The sequence below is a fragment of the Vidua macroura genome, chromosome 30, assembly GCF_024509145.1.
Source record: "Vidua macroura isolate BioBank_ID:100142 chromosome 30, ASM2450914v1, whole genome shotgun sequence".
NCBI lineage: Eukaryota > Metazoa > Chordata > Aves > Passeriformes > Viduidae > Vidua > Vidua macroura.
The window spans coordinates 1,530,069-1,548,157 of NC_071600.1; the positions used below are offsets into that span (position 1 = coordinate 1,530,069).

At 54.0% G+C, this 18,089-nt stretch overlaps 1 protein-coding gene and 2 pseudogenes across 1 annotated transcript; 2 read left to right on the forward strand and 1 right to left on the reverse strand.

Annotated features, from left to right (window-relative positions):
• Positions 1-18,089, reverse strand: part of LOC128820668 (uncharacterized) — a 1,438,581-nt pseudogene that overhangs the window by 951,138 nt on the left and 469,354 nt on the right.
• Positions 1-18,089, forward strand: part of LOC128820667 (uncharacterized) — a 2,212,279-nt pseudogene that overhangs the window by 411,650 nt on the left and 1,782,540 nt on the right.
• Positions 5,093-10,212, forward strand: LOC128820642 (serine/threonine-protein kinase pim-1-like). Its single transcript, XM_054001444.1, is given in 6 exon segments — positions 5,093-5,178; positions 7,534-7,969; positions 8,076-8,160; positions 8,272-8,697; positions 9,312-9,488; positions 9,730-10,212. Coding segments are annotated over 6 exon segments (1,368 nt in total). The 3' UTR covers positions 9,888-10,212.

Sequence of the window (18,089 nt, forward strand, 5' to 3'; positions counted from 1 at the left end):
AGCCAGCCCAGGCCTTGCTCAGCATTGCAGTTCCCTGCTCTGAGCCTTTGGCTCCCTGCAGTCCTGGCCTCAAGGATCTGCTCTCACCAGTCCCTGGGGAGCCTTTGGCAGTGCCTGCCCTCAGTGGGGCCCAGTGATGCTCCAAGGGACTTGGAGTTTTGCTTCTGACTCCTTGAGCAGCTTCTTCAACCTTCTCTCAGTGCCTGAGGGTCCTGAACTCAGCCTCAAATCCACCGTGAGGATAATCAAAATACAGAAAGCCTTTGGAGGATCTTCTTCTTCCTTAAATTGACTTCAGGTCTCCAGGGCTTGTGCAGCTGGTTGGAGTCAGTTTGGAGTTCTGTTAAGGAGAAAGATTTCAAAGTGCACCTCATGACTTCTTTTCTTTAATCAAGTGGGTATTTTTTATTTTCCAGTTCAGAGAAGAGCTGATAGAAGCATTCCCCAGGTGATCTTGATGCTGAATGTCTCCTTAGAAGGTTTGGGCATGTAGAAGAATGAGCCCCTTGAGGGCTGACCCTGTTTGGACAAGCTGCTCCTCAGCCCCAGCCTCACCACCTCTGACATGGCCCACCTGGCACTGACATCCCTGTGCCCTGCAGCAGAACCTTGTCCCTGAGCTCTGCAGCTCCATGTCCCAGCCCAGTGCACCGTGTCCCACCTGCTCTCCTCAGGGCTCTGCCTGCACACAGGCCCAGGAGAAGTTTTCCTCTTGGGAAGGAAAGAATGGAAAAGCCTGAGCAGGTTTCCTGAACAACAAACCCCACTCAGGAAGCACCTGCTCAGTACAGGCTGCCTGGAATGGTGTCACCTTTCTACAAGGGACAGTGTGGCCAGAAATGATCTCTGGAAGCAGAATTCTCTGAGTCTCCCAGCTGAATTCTCTGTCCCTGTCCTTTCCCTGGGTCTCTGTTGCGGATGGAAGCTGCTGGTGGCATCCTCACCTTTAACCTCTCTTTTGAATGCAAACAGATGTTCCCAGCTGTGTTAAGCAGGACTTGCTCAATGTTTCTATAAATCTTTTGTGTTTCCCATGGAACGAAGGGGCCATTTTGGCACTGGGGGGGTGACGTGGAAGCAAGGAGTCAATTGTGACCCTGGGGTCCCATGGAAGCAAGGGGCCATGGTGACACAGCAGGGCCACATGGATCCAGTGGTCCATTGTGACACTGTGGATCCAAGGAGACCATGGAGACACCCCCAGAACCTCATGGAACCGAGGAGCCCATGGTGACCCAGCGGGGCTGCATGGAGCCAATGGCCCATGGTGACACTGCCCATCCAAGGAGGCCATTTGGACACTGCGGAAGCTCATGGAGCCAGGTAGGCCATTGTGACACTGAGGAACTTCATGCCACCAAATATCCATGGTGACACAGCAGGGCACCACGGGAACCCAGGAACCGCTGTTGGCAGTGCGGAAACTCATGGAACCAGGGGCCCTTGTGGCACTGCAGAACCAACACAGCTGCTGCACCTTGTCCCCTGGCCCTTGGGAGGCACGGCAGGAGCAGCACCCTGGGAGCCTCGGGAATGCCCCTCTGGCATCCATGGCACACACTCCCAGGGGCTGGAATTCCAGTTCCCAGCCAGGAAAAGATCTTCCTGCCCCTGAAGTCAAAACTCTTATGGAAGAGCCAGAAGCCAAGTGGAGCAAGATCCTACAGTGACGTTTCACTGCCAGCCTTCAAAACTTCACCCATGGTGGTTGTAGCTCCTGGATTGGGAATGAAATCAGGGCAGGGTCTTTGGTGGGAGCTGCCCTGAGTCAAGGGAGGCACTGAGAGAGAAACAGAGCAGGCAGGGAAAGGCAGGAGAGAAAAGAGGACACAAACACAAACAGCTGAGAAGGTGGCACTCGGGAAAACAAACCAGAACTGATGGAAAATGAATGGGACAGGAATCAATAAGTCTGAAAATTTTAAACGGACTGATGGGGCTCACCCCCAGATTGGGGTGACCCCGGGAGGCTGTAAACTCTCTCCTCCAACCCATGCCTTCAAAGAAAGACTCAGTAGTCTTCATTCATCCGGTCTCAAGATAGTTTATTGTATGTTATCTCAAGGCACACACACTCCCTGACATTCCCTCTGACTCCTTCTCCCTCTGCGTCTCTCTCTGTCTCCGTCTCCGTCTCTGTCCCTTTCAGTCTCTCTCCGTCTCTCTCGCCCAAGGACTGGTGCCATCTTTTATATCACACATTACGTGTTAAATGTTTATAGTTTTTCCTCAATGCCTATCACCTATATTGAACAGTGACTTTCTACTCTAAACCAATCTGTGAGTGCCAACATCACGAAGAACATGGGGATTGGAAGGAGAAAGAAGGAGGACAGGGCACGCCCAAATCCCTCCATCTTAGAACTTCTGACCCCCATGTACAAAACTCAGACCCCTCTGTACAAGGCCTAAAACCCCCCTGTACAGCACTCAAAAATTCTTCCTTTCACTTTGTGACTACTTCTATTATAATATCTAAACTTTTGTGATTTCTTGTTCTTCCGGCAAGGTTGGTAAATGGTTCCATGGATCAAATTCAAAGCCACAGGGGTTTCCGGGTGCCTGCCAGGGTCTCAGATGCTTCTGATCTGGACCCGGAACATCCAAGAGTGTCTGAGGGACACCTTGGGTTCCAACACCTGCCCTGTGCCTCTGTCCCTGCAGGCTGTCCTCATCCCCCGGCTGCCCCACCTCGCTGGCCCCTTCCTTTGCTGACAGCTCTGCCTCCTGCCTGCCTCTGCCTGGCCACACAAAGCCTTGGGCTGCTCCAGGCTCCTTCTGGGGACGTGTTGCACCACAGCCCTGCCCTGGGAGGGAAATTCCTTTCTCCTCTTGTGTCCACTCTGGATTTCAGCAGCTGCATTTGTGGTATAATTTCTCTCTCTCGCTGTTTCACACTATGGACAAAAGCTCCTCCATTTCTGAATCCACCCTTCAAGCCCTGCCAGGCCACTCCTGATCTGTCCTCAGTCTCTTCACAACTGAGCCCAGGCACATCAGCCTCCATATATGTGTTTGGTTCTTGAGGCCTGCAAACCCAGCCTGGGAGATCTCTGGGCCCTCTCCAAGGTGTTTGCAAACAAAAACATTCTGCTCATATCACCAGAGGCCAAGGCCAGGCAGAACTGTCTGTCCTGGCAGCTTTTGTCTGGGAGCAATCCTAGGATAGATGGAATTTTGGCGGCCAAATTCCAGTTTCTGCCATGATCCCTGCACAAGAAGGTCAGTTCTGTTCTGTAGGAAGGAAGGCACAGAGTCCCAGTGCTTCTGAAGCAGATGAGATGTGACCACCAGAGGCCAAGGCCAGCCAGAGCTGGCAGGATTTTTCTGGCAGATAACCTTGCATACAGGAAACTTTATAGGGGAGATACCAATTTTGTCCATGGCTGTGTGAAAAGAGGGACAGTTCTTTTCCATAGCAAGGAAAGCACGGAGCCCCAGAGCTCCAGGAGCTGATGAGAGGCAGCCCTTGGCATTCCAAGATCAGCCATACCTGTCAGGTGGCCCCTGGGAGGCCAAGCCAGCCAGACCTGTTCCATGTTCCCTCGGCTCCATGGGGCCCCACAGTGTCCCAATGGTCCCTTGCTTCCAGGAGGCCCTGAGGTGTCACAATGCCCCCTTGGTGACACGAGGCCCCACAGTGTCACAATGGTCTCCATGGTTCCACCAGGTCCTCACAGCGTCTCCGTGGTCTCCATAGGAAGGGACAACCCAGCCCCAGTGTTCCAGAGGCGGATGAGCCGCAGCCACCAGAGGCCAAGGGCAGCCAGATCAGATGGTGCTGGCAGATTTTGACCTTGGATATAGGGAATTTTAGAGGTGGAATACCAGTTTCAGACCTGGTTGCCTGGAGGTGAAGGACGGTTCTCTTCCATAGGAAGGAAAGCATGGAACACAAGTGTTTCAGGGCCAGACAAAAAGCGGCCATCAGAGGCCAAGGGCAGCCAGCCCTCTCTGTTCTGGTATTTTTTTGTCTGAAAGCAACCCTTGGATATAAGGAATTTTGGAGGTGGAATCCAAATTTTGGCCATTTCTGCATTGGTAAGAAGGACGGTTCTTTTCCATAGAAAGGAAAGCACAGAGCCCAAGTGTTTCATGTTAAGAAGCAGAGATCGGTGGGTCCTGAGAGGCCAAGCCAGCTAGAGCTGTCTGTCCTGGTAGCTTTCGTCACTGAGAAATCCTTGGATCTAGGGAATTCTGGAGGAGCATTCCCAACTCTGGCCATGGGCATCTTGTCGAGATGGATGGTTTTTCCCATAGGAAAGAAAAGCACAAAGCCCAGGTGTTTTGGAAGAAGATGAGAGGTGGTCACCATAGGCCAAGAGAGTCAGACCTGCCTTTGCTGGCACCTTTCATCTGGGGAAATCCTTGGGTATTTGGAATTTTGAAAGTCTCCTCTGCTTCCACGAGGTCCCCATAGCATCACAACTGGTTCCATGAGTTTCCCCTGTGTCACTGTGGTGTCCCTGGACCTGCATTGTCACACTGACCCATGGCTCCATGAGGTTCCCCAGTGTCACCAGGGTGTCCCTGGACCTGCATTGTCACACTGACCCCTGGCTCCATGAGGTTCCCCAGTGTCACCATGGTCGCTGTCAGAGGCTGGATGAGATCGATGTCCCGAGACCCCTTGGGTTGAGCTGTCAATCAGTCACACAGCTGGGACAGCGCTAACCCAGCTCTGAACGCCCGAGCAATCACAAGTCCCAGCTGGGGGGAGGCCCACGAAGGCCCAGGGGCTTAAAACCAAGGAGCACAAGGTCAGCCCCTGCTATGGACTCTGCCTTCCCCTGGGGTTTGTGTCTCAGCCACACTGGAACCCCAGGAGCTGGGAGCCACAGGTGTGTCTTTCTGTGGAGCTTCTGTCTTTCTGTCTCTCTCTCTCTTTCCTCTCCTTCTAATGCTCTTTCTATGGAACATTTTTGGGTAACTGAACAACTGAAGTGTTTAAGGCTTTCCAGGCTAAATGGGCTGAGTGAATGAAGTTACTGCTATGACAAGAGTTTTACGTTGGATTGGATGTTGTATTAAATGCTTTTCCAGAGTTTCTTGGTTTTTTGTACTTTGCCATTAAAAATGTGTGGGTTCCCGAATGGGCGCTGAGGGGCACTTGGGGATCCTGGAGGGTCTGGGGGACACTTATGGGACAGATGGGGGCGGATACCGGGGGGGGGTTCTGTGGGGCGCGGGGCATGACGGGAGTTGTAGTCCCGGCCCCAATGGGGCTCTAAGGGGCCGCAGAGCATGACGGGAGTTGTAGTCCCAGCCCCAATGGGGCTCTATGGGGACGCAGAGCATGACGGGAGTTGTAGGCAAAAGAAAAGCACACACTCCAGGCACCGCCCCCAAGCCACAATCCCTGGCGCTGATTGGTTGGGGGCTGTGATGGGCAGGAGCCTCGGCAAATGGGAGGCAGCGGAGGCGGGAACAGCCCATTCAACCCCTCCAGTCCCTCCCAGCACAGCCCAGTTCATCCCCAGTACAGCCCAGTACAACCCCAGTGCCCCTCCAATCCCTCCCAGTACAGCCCAGTCCCTCCCAGTACACCTGAGTTCATTCCCAGGCCCTTCCAGTTCCCCCCAGTGCCATCCACAGTCCGCTCCAGTGTCCCCCAGTCTTCCCCCACAGCGTTCCCGCCCATTGCGGGGCAGCGGCGCAGACGGAATGTCCTGCGGCCCAAACCTCCTGCTCCTGCCACACAGCGTCCAGCGCTCTCCCCCTCCTCCTCCTCTCCCAGCACGGCACAAATTCCAGCTCGGAGGAGGCTTCCCCAGAGAGGGCTCCGGCTCCTGCTCCAGCCTGAGTGTCCCTGCAGAGGAACAGGGCATCGCTCAGGCACTTCCACAAGCTCAGGCTTCCCATTCCATGGGGAATCTGGGATGGAAATGGCCTTTTTCAGAAAGACAAATGCAGAGGAGATGGATTAGAAATTATTAGGAAAAAGTGACCCTTCTTCCAGACAAAGTCCACCAAGTCATTCCCTGCATTTCTCCTTTTCAGATTCTCTCAGTCATCTCCTGAGAGGTCCAGCTTGTTCTGCTGCTTTCCATGAACTGATTGTACTCTTGATTTATATCAGTGCATGAGATGTGGAAGCATCTAAACTGAACGCAGAAACAAACTCCCTCTGTCAGCCCATTTCCATCTTCTAGATCACTTTCAAGATGTCCATGGGGATGTTGCAATGATGATCACACAGCTCTCCATTTCTGGCTGCAGGCTCTGCAGATTCTTTCTCTGCATTCAGGCAGGCTTGCATTCCCTGACAATTCCTGGTAGCCCGTCAGGGTTTCTTAGGGTAGAACAGCAACAATGAAAACCTCACCAATGGCACAACTGCCCAGCCCACAAGGTAAAGAAAGAACAAGCTGTCAAGCATTTCCAATATTTCTCCTGCTTTGCTGCAAGAGTTGAGCTGCACACAAGGTGTGGAAAGCCAAGAGAAGCTGCAGCTGGTGGCACATCTTGTGACAGGAGCTGCTCAAAGCTTCCTCGTTCTCCAGGAAAGGTTCTTGGAAAGAGCAAACAGGACTGTGGAGAAGATTCTGGGAAAACTGAAACAGCTTTTAAGAAATGAAATGAAAATGGGAAGAAACAATCCAAGATGTGTTTCCCTGTTTATTTTTATGCTCCCTTTTCCATCTTGAACTACTTCTCCATCCCCTTAATCCAAATGGGTCTCACTTCTAAGATCCATGACATGTCAACTTTTGGACCCTGTAAAATACCATGAGCTACACACTGTTTGCCTTCCTCTTTTTTTTTTTTTTTTTTTTTGTTTTTGGAAATCACTGCTGGAGAGGTAAGTGCAGTGCTTGGGTCAGGTACAAATTCTGCATTCAGGGAATGCGCTACCGTAGTGTTTGACCCTCAGCAGGGACAGTGCACAGCAGCGCCCAAGGGGATTCCTGTGGCCCTGGGCAGGAGTCCAGACTCTGGGTCTGGGCTGAACACGGCAAAGTTCCCGTGTTTGGACAGGCTCAGGGGCTGCCCCGGGGAGCGCGGGGCTGGGCGCGGGGGCGAGCGGGCAACGGACAAACGGACACGGGGACAAACGGCCCCGGAGCTTCAGGTGCTTCAGCTGCAGCAGCAGCAGCAGCAGCAGCGGCAGTGAAAGCAGCTAAAGCAGTGACTTTGACGACTCCCTCTTGCTCCTCCTCTCCCTCTCCCGCTGTCCCGCAGCCTGTCCCGCTCTCCCTTTCCCGCTGTCTCCTCCTCTCCCAGTCTCCCTCTCCCCCTGCCGCGCTGGGCCATGCCCCCGACCCGCCCCCGGCCCCGGGCGGGGCTGCCCCGTCCCTGTCCCTGTCCCCGTCCCTGTCCCTGTCCCTGTCCCCGTCCCCGTCCCCGTCCCCATCCCTGTCCCTGTCCCTGTCCCTGTCCCTGTCCCCGTCCCCGTCCCCGTCCCCATCCCTGTCCCCGTCCCCGTCCCCGTCCCCGTCCCTGTCCCTGTCCCCGTCCCCGGCCGTCCCGCCGCGGTCTCGCCCCCGCCCGGCTCTGGCCGTGCTGGCGCTGGCGCTGCTGGGCGGGCATCAGTGCCTGGGGCTGGGGCGGCATCGCCGCCCTTTGGCTCCGCCTGGCCCGAGCCCGGCCCCGGCCCCGACGTGGGCTCCAGTCCCGGCCCCGGCCCCGGCTCCTCCCGGGCCCCGCGGAGGACACAGGCGGCGCGGCCGCTGCCGCCGCCTCCGCTGCGGCTTCCCCGGCCCGAGCTCCGCCGCTCGGCAGCGCGGCCGCCGGCCCCGAGCCGCCGCTGTCCCGTTGCCAGCAGAGAACGCCTGGGGATGGCCGGCCCGGGGCGCTCGGGGGGCGCTCGGGGGCCGCTCCTGGCCCCGGGCCGAGCGCTGACAGCCGCGTCCCGCCCGCAGGGAAGGCGCAGGAGGCCCTGCAGGAGCGGTACCGGCTGGGTTCGCTGCTGGGCAGCGGCGGCTTCGGCAGCGTCTTCGCGGCCACGCGGCTCTCGGACGGCGCCCCGGTGAGCGGCGGGGCCGGCGGCGGGAGCAGGAGGAGGAGGAGGAGGAGGAGGATGGGGCTGGGCTAGGCGGGGGCGAGCTGAACCCGCTGCTGTCCCTTGCTCGCAGGTGGCCATCAAAAGGGTGCCGCGGGATCGCATCCGGCACTGGGGCGAGCTGGTGAGTGAGCGGGGCCAGCGGCAGAAGCCGGGCCGTGCCGGGCGGGGATGAGCCGGGGCCCGGCAGGGTGGGAGCTGCCGGGAGCCCTGCAGGGAGAGCGGGCGTGGGCTGAGCGGGGCATGCAGAGCATCCCGGGCTGGCTGAGGGCTTCCCCAGCCCCGGCACGGCCTCAGCCCCACTGACGGCATCGCGCTCCTCCCGCAGCCCGACGGCACCAGCGCACCCCTGGAGATCGTGCTGCTGGCCAAGGTGGCCTCTGGCTGCGCTGGTGTCATTCAGCTCCTGGAGTGGCTCCAGCTCCCCGACAGCTTCTTGCTGGTGCTGGAGCGCCCGGAGCGGTGCCAGGACCTGTCGGGTTTCCTGGCGGAGCGGAGGTTCCTGCCGGAGGAGGAGGCGCGGGGGCTGTTCCGCCAGGTGCTGGAGGCCGTGCGGCACTGCACCAGCTGCGGGGTCCTGCACAGGGACATCAAGCCCCAGAACATCCTGCTCGACCTGGCCACCGGGCAGCTGAAACTGATCGACTTTGGCTGTGGCGCCTTCCTCCAAGACACAGCCTACACCCAGTTTGCAGGTGAGCCCTGCCAGGGGATGCTCCTGGGCATCCCATGGCCCAGCCGGGGTGCAGCACCGGGGCTCCCCCTATTGCAGCTGGGATGGGATTAATGCTGGAGCCAGGTTGATTTGGGTGGGGGTGTGAGGGGGTCCAGCTCCCAGCCCTGCCGACAGCCCTCAGCACCCACTGTGCCCTGGGCTGGGGCTGGAGCTGGGGCAGCCAGCCCGACAAAAACCCCCATGGGGGTAGCAGAGAGGGGGGTCTGACCCCGTGCCCTGGACGGTTTGGTGTGCAGGCAAGGAAGGGCTTGGACTGCTCTGCTCCCCTTGTTTGCCTTGGCTTGTTCACATTTTTGGGCACTGTGCAGGCAGGGAGTCGAGTGGGTTTCTGCACCACTGGATGAGTTTTTCTTTTGTGTGTCATGGCTGGGCCTTCCCAGGATTTCTGCTGCCCTCTTCCAGCACCAGTGGCTTCTTTTCCAGCCCCGAGTCTGTACACAAATCCCAGGTGCTGGCGAGAGGGCAGCGGTCACCCCGTGTGCCACTGGGGCAGCCCCCACATGCCCAGGGGTGCTGGGGCCAGGCTCTGGCAGCAGCAGCATCCCCCTGCTGAACTCTGTCTGTGTTCCACAGGAACCCTGTCCTACAGCCCACCAGAGTGGATCCACCACCGACGCTACCACGGCGAGGCAGCGACCATCTGGTCCCTGGGCCTCCTGCTGTACCACCTGGTCATGGGCAAGCACCCGTTCAGGAGGGGCCAGGAGATCATCTGGGGGCGGATCTTGTTCCCACGATGGCTCTCTCAAGGTGGATCCTCATCTCTGGCCATGGGGGCAATACCAGTGCTGGGAGACAGCAGCAGCTCGTGGGCATCCCGCTCTGGCAGCTGCTGAGGAGGTGGCACATGTCCTGCTCTCCTGCTCTCCTCCAAACAGAGAATCCATGGGGAAGTTCAGGCCCAGCTCTGGGCACACCCAGCATGGCCTGGGCATGGGTACAGGGGGGCAACTTCTCCAACTGACTGGTGATTCCTGGTTTCCCTCCCCAGAGTGCCAGGATGTCATTAAGAGGTGTTTGTCCATGCAGCCCTTGGACAGGCCGTCCTTAGAAGAGCTTTTCCATGATCCTTGGGTGCAGGGTGTTCCTCTGCCCTAGAGGATGGGAGAGATCCATGTGCACAGTTGGATCCAGCGGCCTGGCAGGTAACAGCTCCACACATCTCTTGGCAATCAGTGGCAAAGCCAACCAGACAGGTTTTGTCCTGCCTGTAGCTCTGAGCAGGGGTCAGCAGAAGGGAACACGCAGCTCTTGGTCTGGAGCTGAGCTGGAGACCTGGTGTGGCAAGCACTGGTGGCCACCATCCCCCGGGTTTTGCTTGTCCTGGTTCCCTGACAGCTGGGGCCCTGGGCAGAACCCTGACAGCCTGGTCTGGCCCCAGGGAAGGAGAAGGAGCCCCTGCAGAAGCTGTACCAGGTGGGGCTGCTGCTGCTGGAGACACCAAGGACAACCTCAAGGATGACAATCTCTTCCTCAGCCTGGCCAGCTGAAGATGATGGACTTGGATTCTGCCACCTTCTCCAAAGCCAGGCTCCACAGGGAATTTGCAGATGAGTCCACACGCAGGGGGATGCTCCCAGATTTGGGCATTGCACAGCCTGGCCGGGAACCAAAGGTTCCCCCTTTGCTGGGGCGGATGCAGCTGATCCTTCAGTCGGCTGCCAGGCTGCTTTTGGCAGGGCTGGGGGCATGGGCTGGGGTGGGTACGAAATGGGAGTGGGCTCCTGGCCCTGCCAACAGCCCCCAGCACCCACCGTGCCCCGGGCTGGGGCTGGGGCTGGGGCAGCCAGCCCGACACAAACCAACCCCCATGGTGGGAGCAGAGGTGGGACTCCAGAGCCTGTGCAGGGGCTGCTTTGCTTTGCAGGCAAGGAAGGGCCTGGGCTGCTCCACTGCCCCTGTTTGCTTTGGGATCAGCATTATTATGGGGGGCAGTGCAGGGGGAAGGGAGAAAGCCTGGGCTTCCCTCACCTGTGGGTGGTATTTTCCCTGGCATGCAGGGGTTGGGCCCTCCTCAAGCCCTTCACAGAGATAAGATTTTTGACCTTTTTTCTTGTTCCCCTTTTTGTCTGTAATCTATTTTCAATCATGTGTTGTGTGTTTTTCTAGAGGAAGCGTTCTAGGTGGGGTCCAGCCTGGATGGGGAAGTGCTTGGGAGCAGCTGCGGCGTGGATGGGCCGTGCCCTTGGAGAAGGCTGAGGACATCGTTTGGGACCAGCTTTTCTTCCAGCGGTGGATGGCGTCAGGTGGGTCCCGTCTGCTTGGCATGGTGGGATCAGAGCTTTGGGGAGATGGCAGCGAGCACAGGAGCATCCTGCTCCGGGCAGCTGCTGAGGGCTGGATGTGGCGTGGCTGGCTGCAGGCTGGGCACATGTCCTGCCCTCCTGCTCTGCTGCCAAAGGCAGCAGTGATGGGCAGCTCTGGGCACCGCTCTGGGCACGGCCAGCATGGCCTGGGCACCGCGGGCGGCTGGGACAAGGGGACAGGAGCCTTCAGCTGAGGGGCGCTTTCTGCTTTCTCTCCTTGCAGCCGGGCTCTGCGGGTGCTGAGGCTGCTCTGGGCTCTGCCAGGGCTCTGCTGGAGCTCAGCACCGGGCCAGAATCAGCCAAAGAAGAAATGGTGTGACCTGCAGCACTGCCTTGCTTGAGCATTTCAGCAACACAGCTCAAGTTTGCAGAGTGTACACCTCCAAGGGAAAACATGCCACCACCCAAAAAATAAACCTGTTCAATAACTTCTGAAATGAAATCAATCTGGGATGACCCCAAATGACATTTTGCAGTAGCTCAGCCCTTCTCTGAACTGTTCTCTCTCCCACCTGCCTTTTACTTCCCAACTGCTCCCTCTTTTCCCGCAGTGAGTTCCCAGCCCATGGCAGTCTCCATCACACTGCTGCCTTCCTTGATGCCCCTCACCATGAGGAAGGCCGAGCCCCAGGCTTAGGGACTCATCCTGGCGCTGGCTGAGGAGCAGCAATGTCTCAGAGGTCTGGTGGGATTTTAGCATCCTTCAGAGCTGCTCTCCAGCCCTCAGCTCTCCTCACTGCTGAGTTCCCACTCCCTTTTCCTCGTCCTTGCATCAGGATGAGCTCTGTGAATGCCCTTGAGCCTCCCCACTCTTCCCAGCCCACGCACCCACCTCAGTTAGGCTGAAGCTGCAGCTTCTCTGTCTCCTGTGGCACACCAGTCCAGTCCCCTGTGCGGGGAGCCCCAGCCCCAGAGCACAGCACTCAGCAGTGCAGTCCGGGCTGGAGCAGCTGCCCTGCAGCCCTGGCTTGGCTCTTGGTGGCAAGGGAATGCTCCCTGTTTGCAGCTGTCCCTGCAGGATGGCCCCAGGGCAGAGCCCAGCCGGGCTCCCACTGCAGCCCCTGAAGCTTGGGGCAGACAGTGGTGCCAGAGCTGAGGTTCACGGGGAGCACCCGCAGCTGTGGCTTGAGTCAATGTTGGCAAATGTTGTGTTCTCATCTCCTGCAGCCTGTGGGGAAAGCAACCTGTGCTGCCAGGCCTGTGTGTGCCAGGCCTGTGTGTGTCAGGGGCTCTTGGATGTCTCTGTACCCATGGACAGAAGGCTCTGTGTGTGCCAGGGGCTCTTGGATGTCTCTGTACCCATGGCCAGAAGGCTCTGTGTGTGCCAGGGGCTCTTGGATGTCTCTGTAGCCATGGACAGAAGGCTCTGTGTGTGCCAGGGGCTCTTGGATGTCTCTGTACCCATGGACAGAAGGCCCTGTCTGTGCCAGTGTATCCATAATGTCTCTGTACCCATGGGTATGGAATAGCATGGACAATGACAGTGTCAGTCACGTTGCTTGCACGCTCCTTCCTTTGCATACAAGACACATCCATGCACACCCCCATGCACAGATACATTAAAAGGACAGGGAGGGAGAGAGATTTCCCACAGAGCTCTAACTTTGGCATAACTCACCTTTTAGCAGGTGGCCAGGGGAATTTTTCCCCAGCTCTGTGTGAGAAGGTGTCCAGGAGCTGAAGGAGCAGCATTTAGAAGCAGTTTCAGGATTTCTAGGCAGGCAGTGGAGCTGACAACCATCCACATAACTCACTGTATTCATCAGGATGTGTTGCTGGTTCTTTGGGAATATGGCCCAGTGGAGACACGAGACTTGGAAAAATCCCAGCTCTCTGTGGATGTGTGCAAAGGGGGAGCAGCAGAAACACTTTGTGTCTGCTCTGGGGACACAAGGCCCAAGGAGCTGCGGTGGCAGAGGGTGAGCTGGGCTGGTGGCAGGTGAAGTCCTGGTTCATGACATCCCAGAGTGGCACAGGACAAAGCTCCAAGCACCCCCAACCCCACTGATGAAGTCTTTGTGATGCTGCACATCCCACAGGAAAAGCTGCTGTCACACAGTGCACTGGGATTTGTAAGTTCAATTTTCAATAGTTTTGGTCCAAGTTTCAAACTGCAATATCTTTGCCCTCAAGACACAGTCATGCACAATCCATCTCTTATCCTCCTATTGCTTCAACTCCAATTAAAAAAAAAAATCCAAATACTGGAAACAAACCCCAAAATCTTTAAAAAAATGATGCTGAGGTCAGTCTGTAAGATGGATCCAGGCATCAGAAGTAATCCATGCACAAAGTAAATGAGTTCTCCTTTTAAAAAGATCAGTTACCTCTTAATCCAAAGTTACAGAAGATTTTCACTACACATTTGTTTCTTGCTTTTCTCTTTCATATTTTTCTTGTTTTTTCTTTTCTTTTTTCTTTTACTTTTTAAGCAGATAACACGTCCTGAAAAAGAAATGTACAGCAAAATGAGATACATTTCTGATAAACAGTGAAAATATTTGCTTTTCTCTGGATACCCTGATGTAAAAAATCTAGCAGATATGAGCAGAGATGTAAAGTGTTTGCTTTGCACTAAGCTGGAGTTCAGCACTGCTGACATCCTGATCCAGCCAAGAGTTGCAGAATTCTTTTGCACATCTCGAGCCATGTGTTTGCAGGCACAGCACCTGCAGTGCTGACACACCCATGCACATGAATAACTCTGTTACTCCCTCACAGAATTTGGGCTGTGCCCCAGAACGAGGTGCTCCAGCCCATTGCTCCTGGTTCCCATGGGGAGCAGCTCCCTTCCCTCTGGCTGAGCTGCTCAGGCAGAGCCCGGCAGCTCCTGGCCCTGCAGGGCTGAGGCTTTTCCCCGTTTGTCGGAGAAGTGCCGCGGGAGACAAGACTCATGATATCATGATCATCAAGTCTCAGTTTATTGCAACAAATTACAAAGTTTATATATACTTGTTAATTAGTTCATGCATATTGCAAAAGCCAAGCTCATGATTGGTTGCTGTGTGATTTGCGCATCTGCCTCGTTCGGTTGCTCTTGCTGTTCTTGTGATTGATACTTTTTGGTTCTTCTCTATCTATTCCTACATACCAAGCAGTTTTCAGCATTCTGATTCTTGCAAACTCTGATTTCTACATATCCTGATTTCTATACCCAGGGTCATGCTGACCGTTGCAGCAGTCACGTAGCCCCTCATATTTTGACTAATTTTACAGTTTCATGTCCCTTGCTGTTTAACCATTCTTCTGCCAAGCTCTCTACACTTCCCCTGTTTTCTTTTTGCACAACAAGGTGTGCATTCAGCATTTTCTGCGAAAGTTGTTGTATCAAGCCTTGCAAGCAAGTAAACACACAGGGCAAAACAAGTAAAAGTATCACAATAATGCTTAGGACCATTATGCCGTATTTAATAATGTCTCTTAACCATGGACCTATTCCTAATCCCTTTAGCCAGCCTTCTAAACTTAACCCATCCTCTACCTTTAGCTGCTGAGTTAGCTCAGTCAATTTTCGTATTTGTTTGTGGATGGATTGAGAATGATTGGATAAGTTCATGCAGCACATCCCTTCAAATTCTTCACAACCATGACCTTGGGCTAGCAATAAAAAATCTATAGCAGCCCTATTCTGCAGTGTAGCATGTCTCACTGAGTCCACATCTAAAAGCAGGTCGCTTAGGGCCTTTGATGTAGCATTCGTTTGTTTAGCTAGCCAGCATCCTAGCTTGTTGAGTTGAGCTAATGCTCCTGCTGAGGCAACACCAGGCGCTAAGAATGAGGCAGCAATAATCGCCTCAGGGGACCAAAATCTAACATTATCTTGACATTTACTGGTGAAGCTATGCACGCTGCGTTGCATTCTGCTGCCATGATGACGCTGAGCCATGTTTAATATCATTGAGGTGTTGGGTGTCAGTAACGACAGTCTTCCTAACGAACAAGGACCTCCCTTTATTTGGAAGGTATGCCAGCCCATGCTCTGTCACCGCAAATCAAGAATGTTCCTCTGGGTAAAGAGAGGGGATTATTTGATGACTTTGAAACATTTCTGGTCGTGTATTGGCACCAGTTGCTACTATTTCTGTAAACTGGTAAGGTGGAATTGACAACAACTGCAGACCCATTAATTTTCTGCTGCTTACTTGACCAGTTAAAGTACAAACAGCAATCCATTCCGACTGCCCCTAGTAGTTCTAACTCTTGAGGTTCCACCGGGGCGATGGGTAAGTAAGGCACCCACGCATCCCAGTGATCCACTGTTGTATTCAAATTTGAATTGTTGCAGGTTGGAATGTGTTCAGGACACGGCCACATGTCTAATGGGAGACCGACTAGACAAGTGGAAAACGGATTACCTGGGGAAGATAAGGCAAGACAAATGGACTCTTGCCCTGTTAGATTTGCCATTGTGACCCATACATTCGTTTTAGGTTGAGGCGGAACATACGCCCGCACGCTTAGCAGTACGGCTGCGATGACTAAACCTTCTACACTGATTGTCCCACTCTTCTGGGCCAATTTGCCGCTGAATGGGGATCCCAACACCATCTTGGCAGCAGGAATCTAAAATTCCTGTCCTTTTGGTACCCAGAATTCTTTTTGCCAAATGCTGTACCCTCCAAGCTAGATTTCTTAATTCCAGGTCTTCCCTATTCTCTATTAATCTCAGACTCTCCCCGATAGGTTGACCTGTTAGCTGAGTTAAGGCACGTTGCGGTGAGTCAGAGTTCCACTGGCGCTGACAGGTACGACACCAGTATGCAGAGGTAAGGTGATGCTGATAAACCCACCAACGTTGAGAGCACCCTCCACAATATATCTTTACCCAAGATTGGTGGTCATAGCTATTACAAGTCAAGCAAGCAAGCGGACAAGAGCGGTTAAAGTCTCTAGCTAAACAAGGTAGGAGGCAGTCTTCAACTTCTCTTTCTGAGTCGATATGGAACTTAATCTGCAACTCTTCTTCTACTTTATGCAGGATCCTGGAGATCGTCTTCTGAAGGCGCCGCCTCCTTCTCTGCTCCGGGCTGGTCATTGGTAGGGCGTGCCCACTTAGCTGGGACCCACACAGTACCTGTTGGTGTGGAAACACACAGATAACCCCTGCCCCAGTACAGTACCTTTGCTGGACCTTGCCAAATTCCTGTTTTTGGATCTCTATATCTGACCACTATTTGTGAAGGGGCAGGAGTTTTAGAAGTAAAGTGGGTAATTACTGCAGGTGATTTTCTATCTCCAAAAATGCATAAGTGATTAAGTACAAACAAGCACTTTAATAGCCTGTCCTGTATGCTAACTACATCAGTGTATTTCTCCAGGTATTGTTTGAGTGTTCCATTAGCCCTTTCTACTATTGCTTGTCCAGTAGGGGAGTTTGCAATCCCTGTAACGTGTGTGATGTTCCATGTTTGCATAAAGCGAGCAATACGCTTACTGCAATAAGCAGGGCCATTATCAGTCTTAATCCTCTGTGGTACTCCCATGACCGCGATGCAGCTATTGAAGTGTCGTTCCACATGAAGGGCCCGTTCTCCTGTCTGAGCGGCAGCCCATATGTAATGGCTATAAGTATCAATGGTCACATGGACATACTTCAGACGACCAAAGCTAGAGACATGAGCGACATCCATCTGCTAAATTTCATTAGCCTGTAGGCCTCGTGGATTTACTCCTATTCCTAGGCCTACTCCCTTATTGTGATGGCTACATACGGGGCAGGCCTTAACGATAGCTCTAGCTTCTTCCAGAGGAATGTGGAACTCCTGTGCTAAACCTTTAGCATTCTGGTGGAAGATAGCATGGTTCTCTCGGGCCAGTGTTTGTCGTGGAAGCGCTACTTGACGAGCGATTGACACTAATTTGTCGGCTATGGCATTGCCCGCTCCCAGCCCTTCATTCCATTTGTGGCTGCGGACATGTATAATAGAGTATGCTTCTCTTCTGTTCCTTAAGGCGCGCTTCAATTGAAGAAAGAGTTCATAGAGCCGCCGATTCTGGACCTCTTTGATGGCGGCGTCTTCAATCCTTGACGCCACCCCTACAACATAGAGTGAGTCAGAAACAACATTCAGTGGCCCCAATAAGTGAGACACTGCCCAAATAACCGCCATTAATTCTAATGTCTGTAAGTTATCATGAGGCGTTGCTTCCAGTATCTGGTGATGCCATTGCTGTTCTATTTTCCAGACCACAGCCGCTCTGTGTGATCTGCGACCTGCGTCCGTAAAAGCCGTAATGGCATTTGGGATAGGCTTCTCTTTTCTGAGGGGTTTCTGTATCCATTCCCATTTTCCTATCCATTGTAATTGTTTGGGTGTGAGGGATCCTGTGCTAACAGTAGCTGGAGATGAAAGCAATGCTTCAGCGAGGGGTGCAGAGTTTAAAACGTACCAGTCCAAGGTGGATTTTTCCATGGGTAAATTAATTTTTACTGGTTCTGAGCCACTTATTTCCAAAATGCGAGTACGTCCCTTCTTAATAAGTGCTGCCAGGCTGTCGACCTTAGAAGTTACTGTTCTTTTTTGCTGTAATGGGGGTGATATCCATTCTAACACCACCGTCTCCCCCGTTTTCTTTTCATGCTGGGTGACAGCCCCCAATAGGTGATCTTCAGTGTTCCAAATGGTCAAATGTAGGGGAAGATCAGGATCAAGACGTCTCACAAAACCGGTAGAGATGCAATGCGTAATATCGTGTAATGCGTGACGCTGATCTGACGATAAATGAACTGGAGTACAGGGATCGGTTCCTTTGAGCAGTGGACGTAGTTTGTCTAAAAGGATATTAGGAATTCCAGTGACTGGTTTGAGCCATTGTAGGTCGCCCAAAAGCCTTTGTGCTTCATGTAAAGTGGTGACTGATGTCTGAATATGTAACTTCTGCGGTGTGATTCGCTGTTGAGTGATTATCCATCCCAAGTATTTCCATGGAGCAGAAGTTTGAATTTTATTAGGTGCGATGGTAAGAGAAGACTTCTCCAAAGTATGCAGGATATCATGAATTTGAGAATCTGTAAAGGGGGTTGCTTGTGCAAACAAAATATCAT